The 13495-nt window shown below is 53.4% G+C and overlaps 1 protein-coding gene across 1 annotated transcript; it reads left to right on the plus strand.

The window, feature by feature from the left end:
* The first annotated feature begins 1713 nt into the window (after positions 1–1713).
* Positions 1714–12495, plus strand: LOC123290292 (glycosyl-phosphatidylinositol-anchored molecule-like protein). Its single transcript, XM_044781089.2, has 3 exons — positions 1714–1984; positions 2618–2725; positions 12102–12495. Exons 1-3 carry the CDS (start codon positions 1912–1914, stop codon positions 12389–12391), a joined length of 471 nt encoding a protein of 156 aa, XP_044637024.1. The 5' UTR covers positions 1714–1911; the 3' UTR covers positions 12392–12495.
* The last annotated feature ends 1000 nt before the right edge of the window (positions 12496–13495 follow it).

A 13495-nucleotide genomic window follows, 5' to 3' on the forward strand; every position in this document is an offset into this window, starting at 1 on the left:
CCGGAGGCCTGGCAGACGGCAGAGGCGGGAGCGGGAGGGGGTGCTGGGAGCCCGGGGGCGGGCAGCGCGGGCGCGGGAGGGCGCGGAGTGCGGAGTGCGGCGCGGCCGCACGGACGTCTGGATGGCTGGCTGGCACCAACGGGACCCAGGACCCCTGCTCGAGGGCGGCTGGGCTGACCCTGCCCGGCACCCGTGTGAGGGCCGCCCCCCGGACCCGCGGACGCTGACCTGGACCAAAGTCCAAGCTGCCCGCGCCCGCCCGCCATCCCCGCGCCCAGACCTTCCGGAGCCTGCCCGTGATCGCCCCCCCCCCCCCAACCTTCTAGAACCTTCGGCGCTGAACGTCGCGGGCGCGCATGGGCGGGCGGGTGGGGCTCAGGCGGGGGTGAGCGCCAGGAGGACGCTCAGGGCCTGAGCGCAGTTCCCGCAGCAGGAGCGGGTCCTCAGCGGTCTCCCGTGGGCCTTCGCGCTGCTTCTAGAAGGTTCGTTTGGCCTGCGGATGGGCTGCGTCTCCCCAAAGGCGCTTCCGTCAGAGGCCTGGGCGAGAAGGTTCGGGAAGGTTGTGGGTGCTTCTCTAAGGGCGCTGGGTGGTACAGAAGGTTCCAGACGGTTCTGGACACTTCCCGAAGCGGGGCGGGGTGTGTGTCAGGCACTCAGAAGGTTCCAGAGGGTTCTGGGCGCTTCCGTCAGACGCGCGGGCGGCACGGAAGGTTCCACAAGGTCGGGGCGCCTCACGGGCGGGCGTGGGCCGCGCTGAGGGTCGAAGCTCAGTCCAGGTCGGTGGCGGCGGGTCATGGCGGCGACCATCCCGGGTGCCTGGGGAGGGTGCGGTCGAGTGGTGCCGCCCCGACGTCCTGACGTGGGTACAGGCGGACGACATAGTCCCCTGCCCGTCCCGCGCCCTCCCGGCCCCGGGCGGCGCCCCTTCACCGTCCCAGGCCCTCCCGCCCCCACACAGGACCCCACCCCCCCACCGCGCCCTTCTGCGCAGGTCCCGTGGCTTCAGGTGCCCGCATAGTTGAGCCCCTCAGCCCATCCGCTGAGGGTGAGAGTCAGGGGCTGCCACCACCTGGGTGGGTCTCCTCGGGGTGACGGGCAGCCAGCAGGGGAGGCCCCTCCCCTCAGAGAGGCTTGGCACTGAGGGGTGATCCTACTCCCAAACAGGGAGATGGGGTGCCCAGGGAACCGGGCAGCTTGGGGCCAGGGCAGGCAGTTTCCGGAAGGACCACAGGCTTCTGCAGCAGTGAGGGTGCAGATGGGTCCCTGCAAGAAGATGTGTCCGGTGCAGAGACTGCCTCGTGCTGGGGAGAGGGGGGGAGGGGGTATTCCCTTGCGCACAGTGCTGCTGACACCTGGACTCAGGGTTGACGTGCCACACACTCTCCCCTGCCATTAATTCAGGGCTGCATGATACCCAGGCTGGGGAAGACAGCATTCCACGGGGGCATACTTTCCTAGTCACACTGGGGACCGCTTGCAAGTCAGGCTTCTGGCATCTTCTGCATTAGCTCCCCTATTTGAGTCACACCCCCCCACACACTTGTCAAGGTGCTTGTTCGAGCAGGAAATACCTCAACGGACAGTGTGTTCAAGCACTTTTCACAAGTTGTCCCTGAGGTCAGGAGTCACCCAGTCGATAAGGAGAAGCACTTGGGGGCGCGGGGACCTCGTGTGCTCCACGTGGAGGTGGGCCCAGGACGTGGCTGATTCGGCTGCGCTCTGCCTTCTGGAGAGCAGGGAGGATGGCTCTGTCTACGATGAAGGCGCGAGCATGGCAAAAGCTTCGTGTGCGGGAAAGGCCTAGCCCCCCAGTTCCTGGAGCCAGAGTCACTGCTGGTGGATGCTGGGAGCCATGCCCTTGCTGATGTGCACCCTGGGTCTCCTCACCTGCAGGGTCAGCTCCTGCAGGAAATGATGCTCGCCTATGCCTTGCTCCTGGCCGTGGTGTTGCCAGTGGTTGATATGAATGCAACTGGAAGCGGTTGTAAGTATGAGGCCCTCTGACGGCCTGGAGGGGCTGAGAATTCCCGGGGTCATCTGGGTCGCTGGAAGTGCGTGAGTGGAAATTTCATCACCTGGTCCAGCTGAGGTCTCCTTTGTCAGTGGGGTTGGTAGGCCCAGGGTGGATTTGGAGAGCGTCCATGAGCGAGGTCAGGTCCGTGAGCAGGTCAGAGGGATCAGGGCTTTCCCCAAACAGCAGTGACCCGCAGACCTGAGGAGGGGTCTCTAGCTGCGTCCCTTGCGCATCTGGGACAGGCAGATGTGGCCGAGTCCAGGGAAATCTGGGACGGCGCTGGCCTCTCACGATGGTCAGGCCTTCCTAAGGCTCGTGGACCCGCTGTACAGAGCGTGGGCTCCCCTCATCTGGCCGTCCGGGGGCGTTCCCTACGGTGTGTCTCTGGGGACAGGTAAAGGTCCTGGGTGTACCCGGCTTCCACCCAGGGAGCCAGTCCTGCCCAGACTCAGAGCCCACCGAGGCGGCTGGGCTGTGCAGGCCTCTGGAAGTGCTGTGAAGCCGCAGGAAGGGCCAGCTGCTGGTGGAGGGGGCGGTGGGCCCCGAACAGGAAGGAAAAGGCAAGTTGCAGCAGGATGTTGATGCTGCTCTCCTTGCACGCAGGGACCTATAGTCTGAGATGCCATGACTGTTGGGCCATCAACACCTTCGTTTGTGCAAACGTGAGAATATGTCCCTATCACGTCAGGCGCTGTCTGACGGTCTCTATTCGTAAGTACCTGTTTCTCTGTCTCACACCTGGTGAATTAGTGACCCCACCTGAGCAGTTTCAGGGGGCAGGGCCAATCTGTTTTTTCTCGGCACCAGCCCTTGGCCCCTGGCCCGCTCTTTTTCCCATCCTGAGACATGTTCCCAGGTGCTAGGCTCGGCCCCAGGAAAGGGCTGCGTGCCCCGTCCGGGAGAGCCACATCTCCTGCGAGGCCTCCAGGGGCTGGGAGGATTGCCGCCCCCAGGCCTCCAGCCCTCGTGGTCCCTGGTCACGTGTGTAGATGCCCAGTGCTGCCTGGGCTATTCCTCGTTGCACGTTTGATTCTGGCCCTCTGGGGAGGGCTTCCAGCTAAGCAGGCCCAACAAGTGGAGGCACCCTGCACTCCTTGGAGCAATGCCTACTCCACACTGATGCCAAGGCCAAGTGTGGGGTCAGGGCAGAGCCTGGTCTTCCAAGATGCTCTCGTTCTCTGAGAAGGTCGTCCCTCTCCCGAGGGTCCTGGCCTCTGGAACCCGTACGGCCAGGCCGGGACCCGTTTGATTAAGCTGGGAGGCCGCAGCCTGGGCATGGCCTGGCAGGGCTCTGGAGGCTTGTCTGGGGCCCTGCGCAGGCCCACTGCCTCCTGTTCTCCCAGGGACGGTGACTCTCGTTGCGTCTTCACACTCAATTTTGTGTCCAAAGCACCCCACAAACCAGCCCCCTGATTCCACCTCTTCATCGGAACAGCTGCCGTCACCCTGCGGGCATCTGCCGACTTAGGACACAGGCGGGAGCTGAGAATCTGTGCTTTGCTCCTGCAGTGGGCACCTGTCTGGTGGGGCTCTCCGCCCACCAGTATCCAGTGTGTTGGCTGGCCCAGCCCCTGTGGTTCTTCTCATGACTGCGAGATGCCCTTCAGCAGTAGCCACTGGGAAACTTTGAGGAAATAAAGGTTTATTACCTACAGCACCTGGAAAGTACACAGCCCGCCTGGGGCCACACAGCGACGTCGTGGGGAGAGAGAGTGAGCAAGCGAGGGTCTGGGGTGCTGCTTTTGTTGGGGTTGAGGGTGGGGCCAAGGGTTTTGCAGGTCCTCTCTTTGTTGGTGAATCTAAAACATAGGAGTGGGCATTTAAAGCTCAGGAAGAGAAAACAGAAGAGGCCCCGAAAGTCAGTTCTAGAAACCAACCAGGATGTGTGATACAGAGGAGCCTGGGGTGGGGGCTGGCTCTTACGGAGTCCTGTGGCTTTCACCTTCTTCTTGGGGATAGCTGCCTCTGCCGTGGATGCCCCTTTGAAGTGGGGACCTCCACAATCAAAGCTGACACTTGCAAAGCTGACACAAAGCCAGGCACTTGCATTCAAACAGAAAAGCCAGCTGTCAGGGCTGCACAGCAGCATGTCTGAGACCCGAGGGTGAGTCGTGTGTCATCATGCTGGGATTACGGCTCCGGAGGGGTCCTGGGAGCTGTTCCCAAAAGCTTCAGCCCTGTATGGCTTGGGTTATACGAGGCCCAGGGAGAACTTGTGTGAGATTTACAAGGCAGAGGTGAAGCAGAGATGGGTACTCTGGAAGGTACCCAGTGGTGGACGCCAGGGGACCCCAGCCTGTCCTCGCTCTTACCCTGCTTCATGTCCATCCCATCATCCCCACTGCTGGGCCTTTCGTCCGAAGGCAGTTCCTAAGGCTCCCGCGGGTGCTTTGGCGCTGCCTGCATAAGCGACAGCTGCTCTGCCGCAGCACTGCAAACATCTGTGTAAGGCTTCCCGCGGAGGCCAGAACAGAGGACAGAGGCGCACGGCTTTCGATATCTTTCTGCGGCGTTCTTCTGCCCTGCCTTGGCTTCAGGTGGCCCTGGCTGGGCTGTCTGTGACCGTCAGCCCCCACACCATACACTTCCCTTTCTCAGCCCCTCCCACACGCAGGGAAGTCAGAACACCTGCATTGAATAACTTACCCCCATAGAGCTCAGAGGTTCGGTTTTCCTGAATGACCCTGATGGATTCTGGGACAGAGCATTTAGGAGAGCACTTGGCAGAGATTTGGGAGTGCTGGCGTGATCAGATAATTTCCCCTTCAGGGTATTTGCTGCTTTCTGGGGCTGTGCAGGGTGGTAAACAGAAAACCTCCATGGAGACATTTGGAATGTCGGGGACAGCTTCCAGTGACACCAGGAATCATTGACGTATTGGCGGACGGACAGACACATAGTCTGTGGGACAGAATACAGAACCGAGAAATAACCCCACACAAATATGGCCAAATGAGTTTTGACAGAGATGCCAAAGCAATCAATGAGAGGGGGTAGCCTCTTCAACATCCACAGGCAAAAGTGAACCTTGACCGAAACCTCAAGCCTTCGACACAGGTCAGCTGAAATGGATCATGGGCTTAAATGTAAAAGGTAAAACTCAAGCTTTTACAAAAGGAGAACGCATGGGAGAAAGTCTTTGGCATTTAAGGCAAGCAAAGAGTTGTCGGCCTTGATGCCAAAGCACGACCAATGAAAAGTAAGTTGGTCACGCTGGACCTCCAGCAGTTAGAATACGTTTCTGTGTGAAAGCCCCTGTTCAGAGGATGAAGAGATGAGCTGCAGCGTGGGAGACAGTTCGTGCAGACCACATGTCCCACAAGGGAGTCGTATCTTGAGCGCACACAGAACTTTCAAAACCCAACAGTAAAAACGCAGCCCATCTCATCATAAAATGGACAAAGACATGAAGAGACCTACCACCGAGTGGCTTCACACAGAGTAATTAAGCACACGAATAGACTTCAACATCTTTACCCACTAGGGAAAAGGCAAGTTAAAAACACGGTTAGAGATCACTCATCAGAGTGGCCAAAATAATCAATGGTGCCCGAACCAAATGCTGGCCAGGATGTAAAGCAGCCAGGTTGTTCCTGCTTTGACAGTGACGGTGAGAATGGTGCAGGCACCGTGAAGAAGAGAGTGGCAGTTTCCTTCAAAGGTAAGCCTACAACGACCGCACGTTCCCCAAATTGCACTTCTGGGTGCCTTCCCCAGAGAAGTGCCAACTTACGTCCACACAGAAACACTCACGTGGGTGTTGACAGAAGCTTCGTTTGTGATACTCCGAACCTGCAAGCAGCCAGGATGTCCCTCACTTAGTAAAGGGTAAACAAACCACGGGCCCTCCTCAGCGTGCGACGTTACTCAGCAGGGAGAGAGAGCCAGGTGTGGATAGGCGAACCAGCTTGAATGACGAGCCAGGGAATTATGCTGAGCCGAAAAGACAATCTGCATAGGTTCCATGGCATGTAGCCCCATTTCTGTGGCGTTCTAGGAATGACAAACTCAGAAGGATGGACAGCAAGTTAGTTTTGTGGGGGTCAAGGTTTGGGGCTTTGTGCGGACAAGAGGTTAGTGGGTCCCGTGGAAGGGACAATGGGGGCGATGAAACCGTTCTCTGCCCTCGTTCTTTTGAATGCCAGTACCCTAGCTAATTGTGACATTGGGCTGCAGCTGGGCAGGATGTTACCTCTGGAAGCAACTGAGTAAGGGACACACGGGACCTTTCTGCACTTCCTGCAACTGCATTTGAATATACAGTCATCTGAAAGTGAAATGTTTGACGGAGAAGAAATTTAAAAAGTAGCATGCCATCAATTACGTGCCTACAAAATGGTTATAGTTAGGAGCCTAAGACGTTCAGAGTGAGCGAAGAGTCGTATGTTCTGTTTGTTAGAGACATGCTTTAAAAGAAGAACACAAGAAGTTTGAATATAAATAGAGAAAATGCTACACAATTTAACTACTGCCTCAAGGAGGCTCTTACACACACTGAGGCAGAGTAAACATTAAGACAAGAGCATGACTGTGTGAAGAGCCACGTTTTATGGCGATGACGGGATAAGTCTACCAGGAAGTGAGCGAGGTCTAAATTCGGACGCGCCCAATAACACGGGATGAAGGAACACACAGAGGGGCCGGCCCGGTGGCGCAGCGGTTACGTGCACACATTCCGCTTCTCGGCGGCCCGGGGCTCGCCTGTTTGGATCTTGGGTGCGGACATGTCACCGCTTGGCACACCATGCTGTGGTCGGCGTCCCACACATAAAGTAGAGGAAGACGGGCATGGCTGTGAGCTCAGGGCCGGGCTTCCTCAGCAAAAAGGAGGATTGGCAGCAGATGTTAGCTCAGGGCTAATCATCCTCAAAAAAAAAAAAAAAGAAAAAGAAAATACATGCAGAAAAACTTTGATAGAACTGAGGAACTGCAGGCAAATGCACAAGAGTGTAGTTGTCATTAACACATCTCTCCGTAGCTTCTGGAGGCTAGAGCAGGGAGGCGAGACTTATTACAGCCGTAGACCAGGGGTCGAGGAACTTCTTCTGTAAAGGACCGGATGGTGAAGGTTTTCAGTTTGGCGGGTCATCTAGTTACTGTCACAACGACTCGACACTGCCTTTGTGGGGGTGAAGCCGTCATCGAGGAGAAGTAACACGTGATCGTTGCTATGTTCCAACAAAGCTGTACTTGTAAGTACGGTTGGTGGACTGGATTTGTCCCGTGGGCTCTTGTTTGCCAACCTCTGCTATAGGAGATGTGAACACCGCCGTTATAAACAAGGAGTGATCACCACATATGACAGCACAGCCAGAGAGGATTAAATGCACACTCTGTTTACAAGGTGGCGTATGATACTTATGAAATTGAGTTCATGCCATGGTGTAACGCAAGCATCAACAAATGTCAGATGATGCAATTTATTTAGAGTTCCTTCTCTAATGCAGTGCAGTGAAGCTAGAAACTGTTACTCAGCAGTGAACTAGAGAACCCCCAACAGCTTAGTAATTATGCATCTGTCAATAACCAATTACACAAAAGAGACGCCACAACAGAAATTAGGAACTATTAAGGTCTGAATGATTATGGAGATGTGACATGTCAAAACTGAGTGGGAAGCAGCTAAAGGAGTGCTTAGAGCAAAATCTATAGCATTACTGGCATCTAGTAGGAGAGAAGAAAGGGTGAAAAAGAGCTAAGCTTCTGTTCAAGAAGATAGAAAACACACACAGAATCCACGCAAAGACACGAGGAAGGGACTATGAGGAGGAGAGTAGAAACATTCACAATGGGAAAAAACCCCACACAGGTAAAATCCACAAAGCCAATAGGCGGTTCTTTGGAAGGATTCGTAGTATTGGGAAAACAGTAAGAGAAATGAAAGACAGAGAAATAAAAGTCACGTTTCTGATATCAGAAGCGAAAAGAGAGGCATCAGTCAGACCCTATAAAGAAAAGACGAGGCTGTTATGAACAGCGTTCCCATGAGAAACCTGACATTCCCGAGGAAGTGAACAAAAGCTTGAAAACACAACTTAACCCTATCTGACCCACAATGAGATTGTAAAGCTGAAGTGTCCCGAATCCTTTCTGAAAAACCTACCCACCCAGAGGCTGCCCCCGGCCAACGGCTCACTAGTTTTAGGGGAGAAATCACCCCAACCCTATGCAAACTCTTCCAGATAATAAACAAGAAGGAGTCGCTGCCCAGCCCCTCCACGACGACAGCTTAACCCTAACACCAAAGCCCAGCACAGACACTGGAAGAATGGGAAATCACCGACGAGCCTCCCTTATGGCTAGAGATGCAAAAATGCCAACCAAATCTTAACCGAGCAAGTCCTCGTACATGTAAGCCAGCCCACACCCAAGGCAACGCGGTCTCCTGGATGGGATCCTGGGACAGGAAAGAACATTAAGGAAAATGAATGGAATCTGAATAAAGTGTGGAGCTGAGTGAAGAAGATTGTATCCATATTCCTTCGTTATTTGGGACGAATGCGCCATAGTGGTGTAAGGAGTGAGAGACGAGGGGACTGGGCGTGAGGTACGTAGGAGCTCTTTGTACTATCTTTGCAACGTTTCTGCAAACCTGAGACTATTTTAAACGAAGAAGTTCGCTCACTCACACACATCATAACCCCTACCTCATGGGGTTAGTCACAGAATTGCGCTGTGGGTACAGCTTGAGGCTCCCTAGTTCAATTCACCGTCTTAACAAAGAAAGTGGGAAGCGTCACATAATCACGATCGTAGATGCTGAAAACTTTTTGATAAAAAATCCAGCACTCTTTCCCAGTTAAGAAGAAAACTGAAGAAATGGAAGCAGAAAGGAAATTTTATCTCCAGGAAACTGTGAGAATTCGATGAGAACGTTAGGGAGACTTTCCCTTGAGGAGAAAGTGGGGCAGGAGGGCCGCTCTCGCCCCTCCCGCTCCCCGTGCATCAGAGTCCTCGGTTGGCTCAGCTAGGCCACAGGCGGAGACAGAATACATGGGGGTGGAGAGACGGGAAGTGAATGGCCGCTGTTCACCAAGACAACGAACTTTCGAAACAACGAGTGATCTTAGCAAGGGCCCTGCATACGAGGTCCGGACTCACAGCTCAACTTAAAAGATCAATTGTCTTTTTATACACCAACAACAAATTGAACATGAGGTATACGAAAAACCATGCCACTTTAAAAAGCACCACAGTATCGATGCCTAGGAAGAAACCCAATTCGATTTGTGCAAGATCGCCACCCTGAAACTGCATCACCACTGTTGAAGTTAAAGACCGAAGCCGCTAGAAGGATGCCCCGAGATTATGGGTCGTGAGACCCAATAGAGCCAAGATGGCTGCTCTCCACAATGCATCCACAAACTCTGTGAAATTCCAGTCGGAGTCCCAGCAGGTTCTTCTGCGTGCGTGTGTGCGTGTGTGTGTGTGTGTGTCTCTGGGACCAGTAGGTGCCAAATGTTCAAATGTTTCTGGAGCTAAAAAGGGCCAGGAACAGCCAAGGAAACCTTTTCTTTTAAGGATCGGCATCAGAGCTAAAAACTGTTGCCAGTCTTGTTTTTTGATGTTTTTTTTTCTTCTCCCCTAACCACCCCTCCCCCCCGCGCCCCAGTACTTGGCTGTGTATTCTCGTTGTGGGCGCCTCTGGTTGTGCCATGTGGGACACTGCCTCAGCGTGGCCTGATGAGCGGTGCCTTGTCCATGCCCAGGATCCGAACCCGCGAAACCCCAGGCCACCAAAGCAGAGCACGCGAACTTAAGCACTGGGCCACGGGGCTGGCCCCCAGCGAAGGCCATCGTGTGGAAGAAAGAAGCTGGAGGACTTGCACTCTTCACCGTCAAGATTATATACATCATTTCATTAATTAAACAGCGTGGTATTGGTGTCAGGATTGAAACATAGACCAAAAGAGGAGAGAAGAGAACGCAGAAGCCACATCTATCCAGGTGCGTCCTCCTGACAAAGCTGACCCGCAGCCTGGTGGGAAAGGATGCTGTGCTGCAGTCACGAGGGGTGGACAGATGAGATGTTACAGACAATATTTACAGTGTCCGAAAGAAACAGTTTCAGGTGGTTTGTAGATCTCAATGTAAATACCAAAAGAATAAAGTTGCTTTTAAAGGGAAATCTAGAGGAATACCTTTATGTCCTGTGGATAATTAAGAATTTTGAAAAACAGAGCACAATTGTGGTACTCACATAAGAAAAAGGTGTTAAATGGGATTACACAAAAATTCGCCGTGTCTTGACTATCAGACGACTGCCCCTCAGAAGACAGTGATAAGACAGTAAAAATACAAGCCACTGAGGTCGGGAAAGCCTTCAAGACACATGTGCTAAAGGACTCATATTCAGAAGATAGAATGAGCTACTTCCTACTAATGAATAATTGAAAATGCAGTTCCTCCAATAGAAATTTGAGCAGAAAGCTTGAAAGCAATGTACCAGAAAGTGATATCTCAAGGGGTAGTTAATCTAAGAAAAGTTGCTCAACATCATTCTTCTTGGTGGAAATACAGCGGAAACCACCATACAATAAACCCAAAAGGAATGACTGAGCATTCAAACACCACCTGCTATGTGTTGGCAAGACTGTGAGGAGCACACGATCCTTTGGAGTATAAATAGGTCCAAGCACTCTGGCAAACTCTTGGTGTCTGCTACAGTCGTGCGTATGCATCTCAAAGCCTCAGCATTCCCACCCCCAGGTGCACACCTAACAAAGCCTCCACGGGCTCCCCTCCAGACGAGGTCGAGATTAGGCCCTGCAGCGCCACTCGGGGCAGATAACACTCGGAAAGCACCTCAGCGTCCATCGCAAGACACTGCGGCCTAGTCGTCAATGGAACAGCACACAGCTAAGAGAGTGAACGTTCTGTGACGAGGCGCCCAGCAGGGACGAAGGCCACCAACACAACGTGGGCAAAAGAAGCCAGACACAACAACAGGCAGGGTAGGATTCCCTTTTCGTAAATTTCAAAAACAGGCAAAACCAAAGGATAGGCTTAGAAATCCCCACACTTTGTAGCTTTGGCCGTGGCTGCTCATATGCCTGAACAGAGGAGCAGAGTGAGGACTTCCGGGGCTCTCATCCAGCTCTGTTGCTTGAGCCGGACGCTGGTTCCATAGTCGTGTGTACTCTGTGAAAATCCGTTAAGCTGTCGACTTAAGATCATGCAGTTTTCTGCAGCATGTTGGAGTTCCATAAACTCTTTACATAGAAAATAAAACCAGGTGACTGGAGTTTAGCCATTTGTGCCTCCTGGTGTTAGTGAGGAGGCCACCCCAGAGGCATGAAGGGATAAACGGATCGTGGCAAGTTCCAGGAGCAAGTATTTGTGTAAACACTGTGAGGCTACAAGGGGAACAGAACCGGCGAATGAGGGCTGAGGAATTTAAGCCAGGCATTCTTGAAGGAGGCCTCAGATGGAGCCTTGGTCAGGTAGCACTGGTTGGCCCAGGCCATTGGGCGAGCCCACCAGCGACGGTGATCCCAGGAGCTGTGGGACCCTCCTTCGGATGGTGCATCGAGTCAGCGCTGGGGCGCAGGTTGGCATCAAGGGCGTATCAGTGTTTATATGTTGGGCCAGGAGCTGGGAATGCCAGGCTGTGCGGCCCAGGCAGGAGCCATGCCAACTAAAGGGGCCATGCCAACTGCAGAAGATCAGCTGGAGGCCACACTAACAGGGCCACTCCGCTTGAGGGTCCGTGTGATCTTTGGGACACGAGCAATACGTGTTTCCTGGTCTCCATTTTCTTTCTAGAGCCCTGGAATTCCTATGACAAAGAGTGAGTAGGACATTTCACTTGTAGAGCGACATGATGAGGTACCATAATGCTATTTAGGGAGGGCAGAGGCAGAGGTGAGGGGGCAGTGCAGATAGAAAACCATGGCCAGGAGAAGTTGTTCGTGGAGTAAGCAGACCCTCTAGCAGACCCGGATGTTCTTTCTCAGTCCAGAATTCTGGCAACGTAGTAACACGCGGGCTGTCGAATGTGGGCATGAAGCAGGGACAGGGAATGTGCTGTGATATTGGCAAGCAGAAAATGTGAAATCAGTGATTTTCATCTCTACTTCTCTTTTAGGTTTGAACTTGCGCGAACTACTCATTTACAAGAACTGTACAAACAACTGCACGTTTATATATAAACCCCAAATGCCTCCTGAAGCCCCAAGAAAATTTAAAACGAATAGTTTCTATTATGTTCAGTGTTGTAATCATAACACTTGCAATCACGCAGGACCTACTAATGTTGAGAGGGACATTGTACCCCCGGAGCCAATTGAGGAGGTGTTAGAAGGAACGGTGCGCTTGGGGGAGTCCACGTTTTTCCTGAGCTTTGCTTCCATCCTAATCAGCAATTCACTGACGTGAGAAGCCCTCCTTGGAGGGTTTCATCATCTCCCTCCATTTCTCAGAGCAAGTTCGCCCTCCTTTGCTCTCTTGTGAACCAGAGACACTGATCCACAGGTCCCCCGTTGGCCAGTTACCCATTTCAGCTTATTTCAAGAGAGAAGTAAAGAACGTTATTGGTTGGGGACTGTGTACTCAGAGATTTCTTTGTGGTTTCAGTATTTGATCTGTTTTTCCCTCTTTAGACATCACCTCAGGAGTCGAGCAAGAACATCCTGCCACTTTAGCATACAGAGGCTGAGTATTTCAGTCAGAAGCAAAGCGGTTACAGGGCACGGTCTACTTGTCAGCTGAAAGAGAGGTCCCACTATGCTCAGACCACCGGTGCCTGAGGCCACCGGAGACTCCATCCTTCCAGTTCTCGGGTCGGGACGACAGAAGCGGGGAGGGTGCTTGGTGACGAGGCAGCCGTGGTCAGTAGGGCCTGACATTCGAGACTGTCCGGCGCCTTGTGTGGGTCAGTCACACGAGTTCTGCAGGACCTGGAGTCCTCTCTCCAAATGGCTCCTGGCTTCACACACGCGCTGGGACGTTGCCCCAGATGCTGACATCTGAGAAGGGTGAGGGGGCCTCAAGCCGGCTGGTGACTGCCTTGAAATGGCAGGGGGAGCTCCCGGCTGCTGCCATCACTCTCATGGCGCCCGGGGTCGGTATTGGAAAATGGTGTGGAGGGAACAGAAAATCAAGACCCTCTCTGCTCTCTTCCTCCCCCTCCTCCTCCTTTAAACCAATACCTGAGTTTCAATGACTGACACAAAGTTCACTGACATAAAGATTCACCCTTTTAACAGGGTATCAATCAGTGGTTTTTAGCATATTCGCAATGTGTGCAACCATCACCACTGTCTGATTCCAGAACATTTTGTGCCCAAAGAGCAACCCCAGGTCACAGAGGCAGCTGCTCCCATTCATCCTCTCACAGGCCTTGGCCGCCGCCGCTCTGCTTGCGGTCTCTGTGGACTTGTCTATGCTGGGTCTCTGAGGCAGGGCTCTCCAGAGAAACAGAACCAACAGGGATCTAAACACACGTAGTGAGAGAGGACTGGACGGGGGTGGGATGAGAGA

The sequence above is a fragment of the Equus asinus genome, chromosome 12 (genome assembly GCF_041296235.1).
Source record: "Equus asinus isolate D_3611 breed Donkey chromosome 12, EquAss-T2T_v2, whole genome shotgun sequence".
Taxonomy (NCBI): Eukaryota; Metazoa; Chordata; class Mammalia; order Perissodactyla; family Equidae; genus Equus; species Equus asinus.